General features: G+C 35.8%; 1 protein-coding gene across 8 annotated transcripts; it reads right to left on the bottom strand.

The window, feature by feature from the left end:
- Window positions 1-7,959: 7,959 nt before the first annotated feature.
- PEX2 (peroxisomal biogenesis factor 2) lies at window positions 7,960-18,401 on the bottom strand. Of its 8 annotated transcripts, none has more exons than XM_087961887.1 (4): window positions 18,246-18,401; window positions 16,584-16,811; window positions 11,213-11,297; window positions 7,960-9,086 (listed from the first exon to the last, which is right to left on the bottom strand). In XM_087961887.1, exon 4 carries the CDS (start codon window positions 9,067-9,069, stop codon window positions 8,161-8,163), a length of 909 nt encoding a protein of 302 aa, XP_087818013.1. In that variant the 5' UTR covers window positions 9,070-9,086; window positions 11,213-11,297; window positions 16,584-16,811; window positions 18,246-18,401; the 3' UTR covers window positions 7,960-8,160. The 8 variants fall into 8 exon arrangements, with proteins under 8 accessions (XP_087818013.1, XP_087818011.1, XP_087818010.1 ...); XM_087961885.1 differs by lacking the exon at window positions 11,213-11,297 and adding an exon at window positions 11,069-11,159 and having other exon boundaries at window positions 16,584-16,836; XM_087961884.1 differs by having other exon boundaries at window positions 16,584-16,836.
- Window positions 18,402-18,886: the final 485 nt, after the last annotated feature.

Here is an 18,886-nt window from a genome sequence, read left to right on the forward strand (position 1 = left end):
TTGCCACTAAAATTCAACAATAAAGCATCTTGTTTCAAGTTAAAAATAAGGGTGACATTGAGAGCATGAACCAAACTTATTCCATTTTTGCAACTCTGAGCCCCTCCTTTCTTTCCTTCTTAACCCATAAATATGGGCAGACAACCTACTGAAATTGGCCATTTTCATACCAAATTCTGGTGCTCTGATTCCAGCTTTTTGGGGTGGGGTGGTAGGCCTGGGGAAACGGACTTATCAAAGATCTGTCATTCCCCCAATTAATTTTGATATTTTTGTGTATGTGGTTTCATAACCTCACTTGATACTTTCCAATAGCCTTCAAGAAGGTTGACAGAAAGTCTGTTCACAGATTGCCTGTGCTTGCACTAACAAATGCTTTATGACAGATGATACTACCCAGATCCAGACGTTTTCCAAAGAAATTATTTTTGTAATAATCTGACTGGTAGTTCAGTTTCACACCTTGTTGATCTAGAATAGAGATACCAAAATATTTGATAAGAAATCTCCCTTGAGGTATTTTCACATTGATCCCAAGCAGTTATTTGGTTCATTAATGACTGAAAGCAGGGTGGTAATCTGTGATTTTTTTGACTTTGTGGATCCCTTTGAAATAGACAAAGTCTATAATCTGTGAACTACAAGTGAGCATGATCTAGTCCTTTTGCCAACCACCAAGTTATCTTGTATTTAACTTCCTGGATCATTTAATATGTTCTTATGATGGATGCTCCACTTTTTAGTGATAAAAATTCATAACAATTCTAAAAATTTCTAAATGTGTCTCAAAACCTAAGGCTACTGGGGATTACTGAGGAATGATTGTTTTGGAATATTTTCTTAAATCTTAAAAAGTATACACTAAACTGTGGGTTTTTATTATGATTTTTAAAAAATAATTGCAACATAGGTTACCTTGTTGTTTTACCTATCAACATGGGTTAATCAAATTTTGCCTTTGCTTCATACAACATAATTTTCCATCTGTGATATGTGGTAGCTAAAAAGTATAGTGTTAAGAGAGACATGGAAGTTTTACCTGAGTGGTTCAATATAGGATCATTTATTTGCACTTGAGGGTTATCACAGAAAACACATGTTTAGTCTCGATACCAAACTGAGATTTAATTAATAATGCCAGAAATGGGAGAATCTGTGCTAGCCTTAGGCAAAACAACCACTATAAATGTTTTTTATTTGTTTGATTAATGTGCTAAAGCCAATGTTTGCACAAGCAACTTAAAATATATCTGCAACAATATCAGTATTTTCAGTTTTAGTGATAAGGATAAGGATCCAAATACTTAACACTACAATTGCAGTGTCAAAAGTCTTACATAGTTAAGAGTCTTTATGTCCTTGATGCTAAAGTTGCCATAGATGAAGTAGGTCCTGTAAACAATTTGACAATTATTTGTAGTCTGATTTCTTTGCACTTTCCTCACATTTTTACTGCAAGTGAAATTGCCACTGTTGCATTTTGTGTGTTGCTCATTTTGCCTATGAAAAAAGTTTGAGGTTATGCATAATTTTTGACTAGTTTAACATCATTCAAATATACTGCCTTTTGCTGCAAGATATCCGGTGGTACTTTTTAAAAACTATATTGTTAATCTTTTCTCACCTTGTTCTACTTCTGAATCTATTTCTTTTTACCAAATTTCACATTCTGTTCTGGTTAATTTAGTCCTCCAGGCGTTCAATAAGATCACATTTAAGTCTAATGAATTTCCATTAATATCTGCAAGTAAAAATTAATTTAATGTTTTAGAATATAAATTAAATCCAGGTCCTTTTAATAAGTCTACTAAGTACAGCGGAAATAGTAGTGGTTCTACTGTGCAAATGATGATTTTTCTGCATACACAGAGAATAAGACAGATATTAAACAAACTTTCCAGGAAGGAGCTTTCTATACATACATGCATGCATGCATGCATGTATACCATACATTGTACATATATATATACTATGCATAAGAACCGTAGCGGTATAGTGTTTAGAATGCAGTATTGCAGGCTAACTCTGCTAACTACTAGGGGTTTGTTTCTCACTGGCTCAAGGTTGACTCAGCCTTCCAGCCTTCTGAGGGCGGTAAAATGAAAACCTTGATTGTTGGGGTCAATATACTGATGCTGTAAATTGTTTAGAGAAAGCTGTAAAGCATTATGAAGTGGTATATAAGCCTAAGCGCTATTGCTATATATATTTGCATACACACAAACACATTTGGTTCCCATGTCAACATCTCTCTTTGATATATCCACCTGCCCCTTATATTGCATTGTTTATTTAAATATTTGTTATAGGAAGATTCCACCTTTCCTTATAGAACTCAATGTGGCATAGACACTTATTCCAATTTTACTTGCGGTGCCAACTTTGTGAGTTGATAGGCTTAGAAAGTATAGCTGGCAGTTAGTGAGATCCCTGGATGCAGGCAGACCTGAACCTGGGTTTTCCCAGATCTAAATCTAAAACCTTAAAGTGCTTCAGTTGTGCCTGCTGGGGAATTCTGGGAGTTGAAGTCCAGACTTCTTACAGTTGCCAAGGTAGAGAAACATAGATGAATCTTGCTTCACAGGACTGCAGTTTAATAAAGATAGCAATCAACTGTGAGTGAATTGTGATAAAGCAACTCACTCCCACAGAGAATTTTACAATCCATGAAAACACTGGTGCTGCCCAAACTGCTGTAAGCGTCGACAAGAATAATTAGCAAGCCGTTCTCTATCCACCGCACAGTTGGAAACAAACCTCTATCCACTTAGCTGAAAGAAAGTACCCTGATCTAGAAGAAAGTACCTTCCAAGTGGTCATGTATAGAATTATATTTGACATTCCCCAAGAGAAACAGTGGACATATAACTTTTCTATGTGGTGGTTGTGGATTATTTATTTTCCTACAAGTTATTAAAATGTATAATAAAGAGTAGTAAAGGAACTGATCATCTACCCAAAGGAAGAATGGTAGCATGATTACTTTAGGGTTATTTTGAAAAGCTGATGAGACAGCAAACATTAGTGAATTCTATTAAAAAGATTAAGCACACACACGTGTGTGCGTGCACATACACATTCTTTTTTTTTAAAAAAAATACATTGCTAGCATTGGAATGGTTGATATGATTTTACAACTGAAGAGGGATGGAAATTACAGAACATCTGCAATGAAATTGGTTTTCTGTGAAAAACTGATGCATCACTTACTGCCAATGACTGGAAGGAAAAATACTTGTTTATACCCTTATGTAATGAATTTTTATGAGGTGAAGTTTGCTGTTTATAAAAAAAATACACTTTAAACTGCCAAAGATGTAAAATAATAGAATTCCAGATTCAAAGCAATGCATTACTGCAAAGACAATTACAAGTAGAATACTATCTGCTCCCAAACACCCAAGCTATTCCATTACTCTTATAATGACATTAAAGTGTTTCATCCATCCAGTTAAATGGGGGTGGGAAGAAAATGGATGGGTGGGGGGATAAACTGCATTCCAATTCAAAGTAGAGAGAAGATCTGCATTCAGGGTTTCTCAGTTCCAGTATGTCTTTTTCTTCCTCCTGGAAAAAAAGACCCAGAGAGACCAAAAGATTCATAAAGAATAAAACTATGTTCCTTAGCAACTGTTCCAAAAAAACAAAGATCAAATGTTGAGGTGCTTTTGCAGTGGACAGAATCCAGATTTAAGATGCACCTCTGCTTCGTTTTGGTATGCCAGTTTTACAACTGAAAGAGGGATGTTGAAACCCAAGATGTTTTTTGTTCTTTGGTAGCTGTAAAATGGTTTGTATGATTACATCTCTTACAGTTAAAATAATTACACTCTCTAAAGACAAGAGAACAACTTTAAATAGGAGTGCAAATTAACTCATGTTCTTGCTTGTGGCTAAGGTGGGGAGACTGAAGCACTGTGCCAAACTGGTTGCTACACTAATGATTACAACAACTTAATTACCCTTAGTGTGCTTAATATCAAACCCCCATGGATTCTTGTCAGAATGCAAACTGTAACTCTAGTCCTTGTTGGGCAATTGTTTGAGAAAATTAACTTGCTTAGTTAGCAGGATGTATATATCATATTGAAGGTCAAAAGTTATCCGATTGAAACTGTTATGCACTGGATGACAATGAGGATAATGAGATGATGTTTTTCTGGCAGAAAACCTCTGCAAAGGTATCTTCACTGCCAGGGTTTTTTCAATGTAGGTACTACTGGAGCAATCAATCATTGTCCATTCTATGGTGGAATCGGACACTGTTATTTTCCTAGATAAGTGATTCACTGCAGTGGCTAGGGACTCAGAAGCATTAGGTTGTGCCATAGTTCATACCCTGCTTCCAATCGAAAGGCAGGCTACGGAGTATTTAAGAATAACATTGTTTTCCTGTTTTCCTGTTTTGCAATCCCTTGACTGATCATCAAAATGGTTATTCTTGGAGAACTTATTGAACACCCATTTTGGAAAACACCTTCTATCAGTACTACGTATGAGGATGGCATATTCTTCTGATGACTTGGCAAGTGTTGATGTCATATGGTCCTGGGTTAATTTTAGTTTTAATCTTTGGATTCCATAATTTGATTCCAAATTTTTCTCTGACTACATGTTGAGATACACAATTACAAATCAATTTTATGTAAGACTCTGTAACTTGTACAGTTAGAATAACATATGGAATTCAGAAGTGCTCCAATCTCGAAAGAATGTGATGATGCTTCATAATAATGAAATACATATGAACTTTGTAGGAAAAGTAACCACTTGGGTACATTGTGTTTACCTATCCAGGCAAACCATTCTTAATTTTTTTTATTGCATTTCAAAAAGATATAAAATACAAAGAAGTCGTAAAAAAGAAGCTCAGGGGAAGGGAGAAGGAAAAAAGCAAAATTGGGAATGCAGTTAAAAAAAAGGGAAGGAGCTATTAAAGAAAATAACTTCTGCTTTTTTGGTGCAAATACAAATATAAAATAGAATAAACTTTTGAACTAAGTTAAATTGTTAACATATCATACTTTTATCATTAAACAAATATAATAATCAAAACCAAAAGTTAAAAAAGAAATTTAATTTCTTTCAATTTCCACAAAAAGTCGAGGACTGGTTTCCAAGTAGAGAAGAAGCTAGACAAACTCTTTTGTCCAATCAAAGCATCAATTTCACCATCTCCATTATTTCATTATCCATTCCTACGTTAAGGATACTTATGAATCTTTCTATCACTGTCCATAAAGAATCTTTGCTGCTATTATCATGCATAAAAACAATGTTCTATGTTTTTTTTAAAAATCTGTTTATCCATCAATTCTTAATAAAAAGCTTTGGCTTTACTTACGCATTTAATTTAAAAATATTAACTGAATTAAAATACATCTAAATTATTTGAATTGAAATGTAGATCTATTCTGATAATTCTTAGTGTTCTTAACATCTACCAAAAATGATAAATGGTACTTTCAGACTGTTTACATTTCCAACATTTGGCAAACTCTTATACATCTTAGACAATTTATTAGTTGTTATTAAGTACCAATGATATATTATCTTATAAACATTATCTTTTTAATCAATAAATTTGAAATACATTTTATTTTTATCCTTTACTATACACATTCTCCTACTAATCCAACATTATACTCCAACAAAAACTTTTTGCTTATTTAATCATACAATCTTTGACATATTCATCTTTAGTATTAATTTTCAACAGCAGTTTGTACACTTTAGCAATCACGTTTATCATTAGTACATACTTATCTCCAACTCAAAGTCAGTTTTCTCATTGGTAAATGCATAACTCCTTATCCAGTTTAAATCTTCTATTAGCTGGACATAAGCCAACCATGGTCAAGGCAGACCATTCTCTTTAAAGATGTTCATGCTGTTAAAAGTTAATCTAGTGCAATCATTTTTCCAGATTCATTGACCCTTCAGAAATGGCTTTCTCCATTATTACACCTACCCTACTGGTAAAAAAAAAAAAAAAAAAGGCTAGGATCACTACAGGAATGGCAGAAAAAAAGTGGCTGTAATGTAGGCTGTTTGAATTACTTGATGAGGATCAGTAACATTTCTGTCTGTCCCTATTTCTGCAACAAAACCAGGACAGTTAATAATTAAATAAAACCAATTTCTATCTCACAAGCTGTGACTAAGATCCTGGTTACATAGAATTGTGAAATGCCACTTATTGAAAATAAAATTATGATCTATATTAAAAAAGAGGTATTTTTAGAAAATAAGGAAGATAAGATTATTTGCTTTATGGGAGTTGTTCAATCTTACAGGAGCAAAACCAAATAATAAACTCAAATACAAACTTCCTTTTGAATTGGGCTATGATGAACTAGAAATGGACTAAAGGCGCAAGTCAACCAGAAAGAACAGGCTGTTGATGCTCCTACTGTGCCAGTTGTCCATTTTATCAAAGCAGAGCATTTAAAGTAGCAGTAATTTGTGAAGATCAATCCAGAATCAATCCAGAATCCAGAACTCATTTCCATGTCAATTTGTAATCTGTCAATTGAAATTTAATTGCAAACTAAAATTTAAATATAGAGGTAAAATCTCCTTTGAGTTGCCACATTCCTGACTTTACAAATATGTCCATGAAATCTTCAATAGTAATACAGTGGGGTCACAATATCAACATTTGTTGCCAAAATGTTTATGAAAGACACTGAACAGGTGGCTTTATAATCCAGGCACTTACGGATAAAATGTTTTAATATGTTTCTACCTTTGTTGCCTGGCTGAAAGGGAAAACTTGATGAAATTTCTAAACCAACTAAGGGAGCAACACCAAACCCTAATATTTACTACGGAAATTGTGAACAATAGTAGTTTGCTATTTTGGAAAGTTCTAGTGTAAAGTAATGTTATGAGCTTCTTAAACTCTGAGAAAGCAGTTAGCAGTTTGCAAAATATTATTAGCTCAGTACATTCTGTCAGGAAAATGGTTAACCAGCTACCCTATCCATCATATGGGTGTTAGCAAAAAAATTAAGCAATCCAACCTCCAATCAGTTAACAGTTAACTTGGGTGCTAAAATGGAAATAGCCAGTTGTTGATACTTGTGTAACCTACTCTCTTTTTCTCTTTCAATAAATCTACTTAAAGAAGATTTTGTGAGAATCCTGCTTTCTGTTGCCAAGAGCTTGCCAAGAGATAATGATGTAAATCTAAACTATAAAGTCTATAGAAAAAGAGACATAGACCATTAGCTCAATACTGCAAAATACCAAGACCCCAAATAAAAGACCAGTTAATAGGTCACCGATAAGGAGGGCTGACAAAATAAGTGATGCCACTAGCAAACCAAAGGGAATTCAAAGCTCTTCTAAATAATGGCTGCACTATACAAAGCTAAAACAAAAACAAGAGAAATATCAAAATAAACTCCAAACAGGATTATGAACAGCATGCAAGGAAGTGCTAGATAAGAGATAAAAGATCAGGAATGATAGAACTATTACCCTTTAATAAAGATAAATTCTCCAAAGTAAGAAATAGGAAAGTGTAAAAATTTAATAGCTGTATAAAAACATTGGATAAACAGGATATTTTACAGTTAAAGGATATGAAAGAACATTTAGCTTAAAAACATAGGACAGTTAAGTTTAGCTTAAAAACATAGGACAGTTAATAAAACCAGTCAGAATGGCCAGAAAATAGGCTTAGAAATGTCAGCTTCCTGGCACAATGTAATGTATATTTCAGATTTAATATTTCCACTTTCAACATGTTACTTAAAAAAACCCTGAACTGAAAAGTTGCAAACGAAAATAGTCATTTTTTCATAACTCTTCAGATTAGTCCATTAGATTTTCCACTTCCTCCCACTGTTTTAGAACAAGATATGCATAAAAAAGTTAGTTTTCAAATCTTCTGAATCTTGCATGTTTTGAGAAAAAAAAATGCAAAAATTAGGTAAAAAGCACCAAATATGACTTTATCTTTTAAAAATCAGTTTATTAGGTTTCAAGTACATGATATTATTAGCACACCTGTTTATAATAAATAAAAGTCTATATAGGAATGAATTATAGAAAGACAATTGTGGTGGTGGTGGGTAACCCAACTAAAATATACAATATATGTAAATTATTTCTGTCAGTTTTACGAATTATATTCGTTTTAGGAAAAGTCAGTTATATCTCTTTCATTTCTAGCTTATATTTTAATGGCTGGAGATCTTGCATCTCAATGCCACATTTAGGACAGGTAAAGTATATATCTGATAAGAAGCAACTTTTAATACAATAGTAACAAAAAACATGTGAGCAACCAATAGTATGAGGCATAGTAGGCCATTCCCTGCACACAGAACATTCCTTGTGACTTATTTCTGATATATTTTCATTAATGAAGTTTTTCCTAACAGGTAAAGACCAAGAAGAAATCTTGAGCTTGAGTTTCTGCATGTTAATAAGTGGCAAAAAGAACACCAGAAACTCAGCAAATCCATGCCACAAGAGTTCTCGGTTCATGTATTCAAATGCAATTGGACGGATACCCTGTGGCTGGCAGAACACTGATCTGATTCCTAAAATACGTTCAGTAAGTGTAGCAAATTTTCCCTTCTGAAGAAAAATTAGGAAGTTTAGCAACTCACAGAGTCTGAGAAGCCTGACTATCAAGTTAATAAAATATTTTGTCCTTTGGAATGACTCCAATGGACGTTTGCTAAATAAATCATAACACCTTTCTTCCAGCCATTTCCCGCCAACAGTACAAATAAGATACCATAATTTCTGTTGCTTGCTCAATGTCTGGTATTTCTGTATCTGGGATAAATCATTTGTGTATTGAATGTTCAGTAGAGCCTGTCCCACTGTTGCATTCTTGGAACAGATGGTGAATCTCCACAAAAAAAGCCATAGAGATGCTTTAATTTCTGGTTCAAAGTGAGCCAAGAGTCCAGGTTTAAATCCATGAAAACAGCAAGTGAACTGGGACCAAACTAGCTGTTCCAAGGCTTTGTTCAGTTCAAGTGCATCCAGCTGACTAATTCTGAGGACAGGAATCACTTTGTTTGCAATGTTGTCCTTCAATGCCATGGTCAACACGGTGCCCTCTATAAGAAAAAATAAATTCATCAACATATTTTCTATTACATTTTGTTGTCCTTTAGAATATTTATTCTTTTCATTTTGATAAAAGTTTCATGAGTTAGACCAGTGAAGAGCAATTCAGGCTATAAAATGTAACTATCCCAATCTCACCAAATGGAAAGCAAATATTTTAAATCTGGATCTTCAGTTGTCATGTTAGACATTAAAATTGAAATAGTCAACATACGCCCACTCAGGTTAAGTCCTTTGCTGGTGGTTTTTCACCAGCACATACAATGTATGTTCAACTGTACACGTTTTCACACAAACCAGGATCCTGATAGTACATGTTACTGCACAGAACACACACTGGTTTCTACTTCATAATGCAAATGTTCAGATTTAAAACAAATATAATAATCAGGACAAGCTTCCCTGAGGGATAGCATGTTCTTAATTACCATTCCTCCATCCCAGGTATTTGAGGTCAGAGGTCCATAACATTTTTTAAGGCCAAAGGCCGAGTGTGGCCTTTGAAAGATGTGCTGAAGGCTATACTCCAAAAATGGTTACAAGATAAAAATTAAATTTTATTTCATTCCATTTATATCTAGATTTAAATAAAATTAAATAGTTAATATAATTGCCTTCTAGATAGGTATTTAATCATTTCTCCCTTCTGTAAATTAATTACAATTTGGCATCGACTTTTAAAAATCTCTGAAATGTCATTCAAAGCTTTTAGGGGATACATTTGGTCTTAAAATCTGTATTTCAGGTGCACCTATAATTCTTGTGATTGGACAGTTAATATCCAACCAGGTTTTGTACAATATAAAACATTTTTATACTTTTAAAAAAACTATTTTATACTTTTAGACTTAGGTCCACCTGTCATTATATTAACATAGTTAAATCAGAAGGTGCTATTTATCATTTTTATTCATGCCTTTCAATTTATTTGAGTCTAAGTTTCTAATATTTTGTTATCAGACTGAAGGGCCAACGAGGTACAAAAGTGAGTTAGAAATCTAATAAATAGCCATTGTGTTAGGATACAGCTAATAGAGGGGTGGCTTTGAATCATACCCTTTCTTCTCACATTCCATTCCCATGGGCTGTCCCAAAATTTCCATCATAAATGTCAACTGCAAGGACTGCAACATTAGTGAACTAATAATTGTCCGAATTTTCTCCTCCTCTCATTGCCCTTATGTTTGACTACCTGAGCACAGGAAGTTGCCATTTTTTAATGACCTGCAATTCATTCCAGATGAAAATTCTCATTTTAAAAATTTCTTTACATTTAAGAAACTTTAGCTCGTTTAAATCCCTTTTAAAATGATAGTTTGCTATGCTTTAGACTTTAATGATATTGAAATTCAGGTTCTTTAAGAAGTGCTTTCTTTTGATTTATTGTTAAAACCTGGCATTCTAGAGTACTTCTGGGCTCCGGTGACCAGGTAGATCTGACTAATATTGTACCTAATACACCATCTTTATATAGGCTTTCCTTGTTTGGTGACTGTTTAGTTACAACAATGATGAAAATGTATCTTTTTCATCAATCCTTATATTTATATAGGTTCTCCAACACCTTAGGACATGCCTCCCAAAAAACATCAGTTTGCCTATAGGGAGAACAGATCGACAGACGATGCCATAGCTACTACCTTACATTCTGTAGCCAGCCATCTGGAGAAACCAGGAAACTATGTCAGGGTGCTTTTCATTGACTACAATACCTTCAATACTATCCTGCCAAACATCCTTATCGAAAAGCTGACTGACTTGGATTTTCCCTCTTCCATCTGCGACCTGGATCAAAGACTTTCTGAGGGACCGACCATAAACAGTGAGGGCTGGGTCTGTCACATCCACCTCCCTGAAGCTTAGCACTGGCTCCCCACAGGACTGTGTACTCAGTCCCTATCTGTACTCACTGTACACATGATTGTGTATTGTCTGACTCATCCACTGTGATTAAGTCTGCAGATGATACTACCTTATTGGCCCTTATTACAGGTGGAGACGAAACAGCGTAAAGGGGAGAGGTTCAAAAATTACCCTCATGGTGCCTAGAAAACAATCTGCACCTAAACATCAGCAAGACAAAGAGTGTTAGACTTCTGGAAGAAGCGAGACGAACCTACTCCACTTTACATCGAGGGGGGCTGTGTGGAGAGAGGTTCCTCCTTTAAATTCCTGGGAGTCTACCTCAGCAGAGATCTTACCTAGAAAATCAACACAACCCATGTAGCCAGAAAGGCCCAATAGAGACTCCATTTCCTTAGGGTCTTATGAAAGAATAAAGTGGAACGACGACTGATGACTTCCTTTTACCAGTCCACAATAAAAAGTGTCCTCACATATTGCATTACGGTGTGGTATGCAGGCTTGACAGCCGTGGATAGAAAGACATTACAGAGGGTGGTGAGCACAGCACAAAACATTGTGGGCTGTTCCCTGATACCACTAGATGACATCGCTAAGGTTCACTGCCTTAGAAGAGTGAGGAAAATTCTCAGGGACAACTCATATCCTGGTCAGCACATCTTCACTCTCCTATCATTGGATAGGAGATATAGAAGCATAGCCAGCCGCACCAACAGGCTGAAGACAGTTTCTACTCATGGGCTGTCAGACTTCTGAATGGAAAATAACTTCATGTCAACATAATATGATAGACTTGCGGGGCTGGCGCGTTGTGCAACAAGGTCACATATAGTGTAATAAGACTGGGACTCGGTTAGGGACTTCTGTCCTCACTGTGAGTTGTGTTGGAGGGGAGTGAACAAAAGGAGGCTCAGCCAATCTCATTGTACACGTTGTACTCTGACAAGAGTAATAAAATAATAATAATAATAATAATAATAACAACAATAATAATAATATTTACAACCTTCACAGTTCTGTAAAACAAAGGGTTAGGGTTATGAAATAAGATCATAAATAGAGTTGCAGTTTCTTTTAATGGCCACTCTGCTTAATGACCAAGTTGCTGGTCCTAACTGTAGTTGTTAAACGAGAGAATATCAGCACTGCTACTTGTATCTTCTATGATCCCTGTTTCATATACTGTAAGATGTAGTGACATGGTTAACACTGTTTCTGCATAGACTTTTTCACTTCCAGTTTTGAAAAGGCTACCATCAAAAATGCCTCCAAATGTGGCATCAGCAGGGACTTTCACTCGAATTTGTATTTGTATTTTCTGTGAAATGTTGTCATATTAACTGCCAGACAGTTATGAAGTTATATAGTGATTTTCCGCTTCACAATGTATTAAATATATAACCAGGGAGTTTCTAGGCTATGCAGCCCTACCCAGACCATAACTTTACACAAGTTGTGCCTGACATCTTCACTGCTCTTTTAATTACCAGGTACATTGTACTTAATTTGTTTTAAAATGCTGTTATTACTAGTATTTTTATTTTTACCAAACTAAAGGTTCCTATTGACCAATAAACATTCTAGAAACAACAAATTGTTGAGTAACATTAATTAAATAAGTATGTTTTTCTGATATGTGTTAACATTGCTTACTGTGTATTATACAAATTATGAATGAATGTATTTTATTTAGAAATGCATTATTGACAGAAATCTATCAATACTAAAGTGGGTATTGTCAAGGGCCTGTCGATATTAATGTAATTATGATTAAGGGGATAACATGGATTTTAGCTTTAATACCAAATAACATCTCCTACATTGCTGCTATCAATATAAGCATTATTATTGACCTGTTCTGAGGCTCAGAACTAGATGTATTTCCATTAAGCATATCTGTCAATGAATCCTGCCTACAAAAATTCTACATTTAAATTTACAGGCCTGTAAACTTTGGCAGCAGAAATGTATGAGTTCAAGCAATCTCCAGAGTGTCATTCCTCCCACGCCGTCCCAGCAATTCTGCTGTAATAAACTAATTTATGCCAATCCAGTGACATTGCCATCTCACGCCTACTCTTTAAAGGATAATTAGCAGAAAACAAACAACATTTTCATACCAGAGGGGCACACAGTCCAATGCCTACATAGCAAGCCTTAAAAGATCTTCAGAATGTAAAACTTAAAACATACCAAGCTGTCCCTCTTGGTGTTCTAAATTTGACTACTGAAATATTTTAATTGTGTTTGTGATGCACGGAACAATTTATAAGTTAATGTCTATAAATAATACACCAGTGAATTCAAATATATTTTCCAGGAGTTTTAGTCCCATGCATCAGTTACATCAATCAGGTAGTATTGAAATATGCAGCCAATAATCATTGCAGAGTAAACTGTGTCTTCAGCTGCCTATCAATGTCACATCTCATTGATAGCACTGTCTTACAAAAATGTACCATAGTGTGTGGGTACAAAAACCTGGAAGGATTGGAATACTATTTTCATTTACATATATCAGGATCTATTCCCAGGTCACCTTAGTTTATGAGAGCATGACAGCAATTGCAGATTTTTAAAGCTTTTTTTAGTATAATTAACATAAGCATTAAATACGGAATTTCAAAGGGAAAGTCAGCCTGTGTGATCCATTCATCTGGATGCCAACTAGTACCCATCCCTATGCCAATAAAATGGGAAGAAAGAGTTAAAAGAATTTCTATTAAATAAAACTGCACACAAACTGGAGTGGAGAACCAGAGGCTGCTGTGCTATAACTTCCAATATCCCTCATGCTGGGACTGCTGGGCATTTTAGTCCAACAATATCTGCATAGTGACACTTTCTCACCCCTAACATAATGAATGCATGGGGACAAAGGAAATGTACTGTATATGTAGTAAGTGCTATTTATAAATATATATTATTAGAGAATGAGCTGTTAATTTTTAAATATGTCTCTGTCTTAATTTAAAAAAAATTTCCAAGGAATTCAGAGTATTCTTTTCAAATTCAGATGCTAGTTAAGAATGATCAAAGCTACACAAACATCTACACTTCATCTGTCTATCACATACTATATGGGTTGGTTGTAGGCTATCTCAGATCTATGGATTTTCAAACCAATTCATCATAAACAACCTTCTTAAAGACCTGTGAGAGCTGAAATTGGGAAAATGGAAAGCTAGAAGGCTCAGACATAAGCATTATTGCAGGTGCTATTTACTTCCCAGTCTGGAAGCAGAGCAGCAAAAAATCCATTTCTATGAAAAAGCAAGAGAAACAAATCTATGATTTAAACTCTGAGGCTCATACGTATTGCATACACACTGATACACACACTCACTCACTCACTCACAAGCATGAATCACACATAGATACATATATTCACATGGCTGGATTCCTGGTTTCCATAGCAGCTGATATTCTGCATAAATATAGTTTCCTCCATTTTCAGTAATAGTTTATATTTAATCCTTAATTAAACTACATAGCATTCTTGAGGGTTGTGCTGTTAAGCTAACTATTGAATGCAGGGAATTGAATAGTGAAGAGGAGTGAAGAAACCTGTGCCTGCATGTAGTCTGACAAGACTGTCCTTTGTATGTATACATCCAAGAAAGACAAGTAGGAAGCTTCAACAAAAGCCTCACCAGAATTATATATTATCTTTTCATCGCTATAACATTGGTTTGTCATTACTATGTTTATAGCTTAAATAACCTTCAAAAAGATTAATTTCATATTATATTTTGACTTTCTATATGCTTCAATTAAATGCCTTCTATCATTTGAAAGTATACTACAGACTAAGATTTGCTAACCACTCTGCACAGCCTGCCAACATTTATAAACTTGAATAACTTGAACGTTTATCGAACATTACTTGAATTTCTGAAAATATTTTTAATGATTATTTTTACATATTTAGTCTTTTTACTATAACGAAAGGAAAAAAATGAAGTTTTATAACATGTTATCAACTGCATACAAATTTAATAAAACAAATAAATCTAAATGGAATTAGAATTTGGTTACTTGGTTTAGTAACCATTTGAAGTTACAATTCACTGGAAAAGTAACTTTGCAATCAGTCTGTGCACTTATGACCATCATAAGAATCCTCATGGTCACATGACTGATATTTGAGCACTTTGCAACCAACAGTTGTTTATGACTGATCAGAATTCATGTCTATTTTTAATGTATATGTTCACTATCAACGAAGTAGCACAGACATCTACTTTTTACCCTCCCCTCTTTTTGGGGGGAGGGGTACTTTAAATTCAGTCTTACCTTCTCCAAACTACATGGATAAATCTACACAATTTTCTTTGGAACTTTTTAGAAATAGTTGCCCATTGTCTTCTAAAGGTGACAGTATGTGCTTCAGCAAATAGCTAGTCTTTTTTAGTAATTACAAGTATGGCTTCTAAAACTTCTGCATACTGTAAAACAGTTTTGTAACAGCCTTGTCTTCAAAGGCTAAAGGCTGTTACAAAGCTGTTTTACAGTGTGCAGAAGTCTTAGAAGCCATACCTGTAATTAATAAGAAAACTAGCTATTAACTTAATAACTAAACATCTTTATAGGTGCATAATAAAAAATATCTATTAATATCAGGCTATAATATGTAAAGAAGTTCCTGAATGAGTCACTGTGACATTTCGTACTACATGATGACGTATGAACCTATAATGGTTTCAGATAACTTAATTCATGTAGTCTCCAGTGGCATTGCCTATTGGTACATTAAATTTCTCTATAAACATTCCAAGTTTAGAATTTCATGCATTAAAGGCTAATTTTTAGCCTTCCACTAATAAAATGCACACAATTTCTATAACATTTAATAAGAATCTTCCCATTTTTGATGAATTTGTAAAAATGAATCACTTTTCAAAACCTCATTCCTTTTTACATCCCACATAAACAGGGAGATACATTCTTACACTACTGCTTAAATTAAATGAAAACTTGATAAAACTGATTTCCTAAAACTGTTTATTGTAGCAGCAGAACATCAAATGTTTAAACCACCAAATGTTGAAACCAATTTTTTATTTATACATAGGAAAGTGCAGAAAATAATTTCTGATATTTTTGATAAGGATAATGGCAGAAAGCAACTTACAATGTCCTCTAAAAACTCATTCACATGTTTATCTTAAAATCTTATTTTAAGGGAAGTATCATGGACTTCAAAAGGAAATTAAATGTGCCTCCTAATGTAGCATTAATATCCTTATAGCTATTTCTCTTGGATCAAGATTGAGCATTGTACATTGGCCATACTTTGAATATGTGATTTAAAACTAGAACCTCCCTTCTTGTATGTCATCAGTTTAAGAAGTTTGAGATATTTCTGGCATATAATGAATGAAATGGGTACAACCACACATATAATATAAAGAGTGGCTCTGAATTTAAAAAACAAATTGTAGTGGGAATACCAGTTAGTGAAATGCCATGGAAACTTCAACAAACCCTTCTGTAAATTTCCACTAAACACCATATAGATATAGTATTTGGTAGAGTTGTGTAAAATCATGCAGTTCCACCTGAAAGCCTCACTTCAAATAGATAAGAGAGACAGTTCTTTGGTTCAGAAAATAAAAAATCACCTTGTATCAACTAGAAGCACTGAGAGGGTCAACTTGATTTAGCCAGTAACTTCATTCTAGCAGGAAGGGCTTTTGTGTAGGAGCAGCAGCTCTTTATAATGGCAAGACTGAAGCAGTATAGCCCTTCTGATGTCGTGCTTAGGATGGAACCTCTGCTTCAAGTTGTGGCATCCCTTTCAAGTTGCATACAGCCTTAGTAATCAGCAAACCCTGTTCATGGTGATAGGACTGTATCATATTAAAAAACAGGAACCTAAGTGAAAAGAATCTTTTAAAAATATTTTAGTTCTAAGTCACCCCAACCAATTAGGCACATCACAACTACTATATACAGTGAAAAACCATAATATAAATGGCAAACAGTTAAAACATATATCAGTGGTACATGCTTTTCCTGGAACTTGAAGGAGTGGGGGCTGCTCTTGCTGTTTGCAGCAGCCAGGCTGATTCTATCTTGGCAAGGCATTCCCTGATATTTTACTTTCTATTTATTTTACTCTCCTAATCAAGTTTTTCAAGATTAAGGTGGTTTAGCTTTAAGGAACTAGGACTCTTTTCCATGAACAATAATCCATTTATACAATCTCTCATTTTATGGGTTGCTGTTTGAAGTAGGCTGGGCAGGCACTGCTCAGTCTTGGGAATAATTTTTGAGATATCCCCAAGTTTGGCTTCACCTAACAAGTAGTCTTTACACACAGATTGTTTCCTACAATCAAATTCAAATCTAGAGCGAAGAACATTGGAGAGCTGATTACGTGGGTTGTGAAACTCTGAATGGCTCTGAGCAAGACCACCAATAACATTTTATAACCATTGCCTGACATCTTTTAATAGCACAATCCTAGGCTTTGAGGGAGATGGGCAGTTAGTAAGTGAGGACTACCTGTACAGGTATACTAAGTAACTACCATAAAATCATTTCCTACTAAGGAAGAAGGAACTGTATAAAACCGGGGAAGGTGCAATTACAACTACTTTATGGACTTTTTTTGAACCAGTAACACGAAGCGCCATGATTTTCAAGCATTTTTAATTCCAGTAGTTAAAGCAACAACGCAAGTAATAAAACACAGTAAAGACATTGAGCGAAACAACAGTTAAAACCAATCACATTTCCAAGTCAGCTTATGAGCCAAATGGGTTTTGTTTTTTGGTTTTGTTTATGCCAATCAAAGGAAAGTCCCAAAGAATTTAAGAACGGCCATGGAGGCGGCCCTTCTTGTGCTTCTAACACATGTGTCCCACTGGGCCGAATCCCTAATTCTGTTTTTCGGAATATTTGCTATTGTCCCTTTCCCAACCCGGGGGGGGGGGGACTTTCCATCGATGAAGCCCCTATCTCGATTTTGGGTCAAACATTCGCAGGGCTGTCCAAGGATAAACCTGACCGCAGCCAGCTCACCCGGGGAGGAAAAAAAAGGGAAAACAAAAGCGTTCCCCGACAGGCAGAAATTCAATTGGATTGGCTCTTCGACGCAGGGCAAGAAGAAAGCCGTTCGTTGCGTTTCTGCCTGTCCCAGGGGCGGGGGGAGGTAAGGAGACCCATTCCCCTCGCGGTTCAGAGCCGGTCTGCCCGGTGGAAGGAAAGCCCCTTGGCCGCTCTCCCTCCATCCTCTTCAGCCACGGCTGGCTCGCCCTCTCCATCCCTCATTGACTGACCTCGGCTTTCCTCCTGAGGGAGGGGCTTCTGGGGAAGCGCCACCGCCGCCTCGGCCTCCACAGCTCGCGGCTCCAAGGGGGCGGGGGAGGGAAGAGATGACCCGGATTTCACACCGAGCAACTGAGTCCGCTAGCCTAGAGCGGCCGGAGTCGCCTTTCTTCTTTTATTTCCGCTTTCGTCATCTCCATGGCCCTCCGTGGTGCCGCGCGCCCCAGCATTTTCCGGATGGGGAGCCGACAATTGGAAAAGAAACAGGAAACGCTGATTAAACTCGCTCCCATCTCCTAGACAGGTTGCTTCCTGGCCGCTTCTGAGTCTCCGTTTTGTTCATAGAGATAGGGAAAAAAAACGAAACTTCTCCATTCCCCTCGCCAGGAGATTCTTCATTTGCTCTTTTAGGGAAGGAGGAGGGGGAATTTTAAGGAATTTGTTTTTAGAGGGGCCGGTAGGAGCTCACGGTCTGCTTCACTGGACTCGGTTGTTGTTGTTTTTTCCCTTTCCTTTTCTGGCTGGATAATCTGGGAACTTGTAATGATGATGCCAGTAATTGCGGATCAGCAGAAGGCTTTAGTTTTGCTCTTGAAGAGCATCAGCTCACCTTGAGAAAGCCCGAAACAACTATTGGGTGGGAGAATGGAAA

The sequence above is a fragment of the Notechis scutatus genome, chromosome 3 (assembly GCF_049901735.1).
Source record: "Notechis scutatus isolate UNSWTSFEM ecotype Mainland chromosome 3, rNotScu1.2, whole genome shotgun sequence".
In the NCBI taxonomy this organism is placed as follows: Eukaryota; Metazoa; Chordata; class Lepidosauria; order Squamata; family Elapidae; genus Notechis; species Notechis scutatus.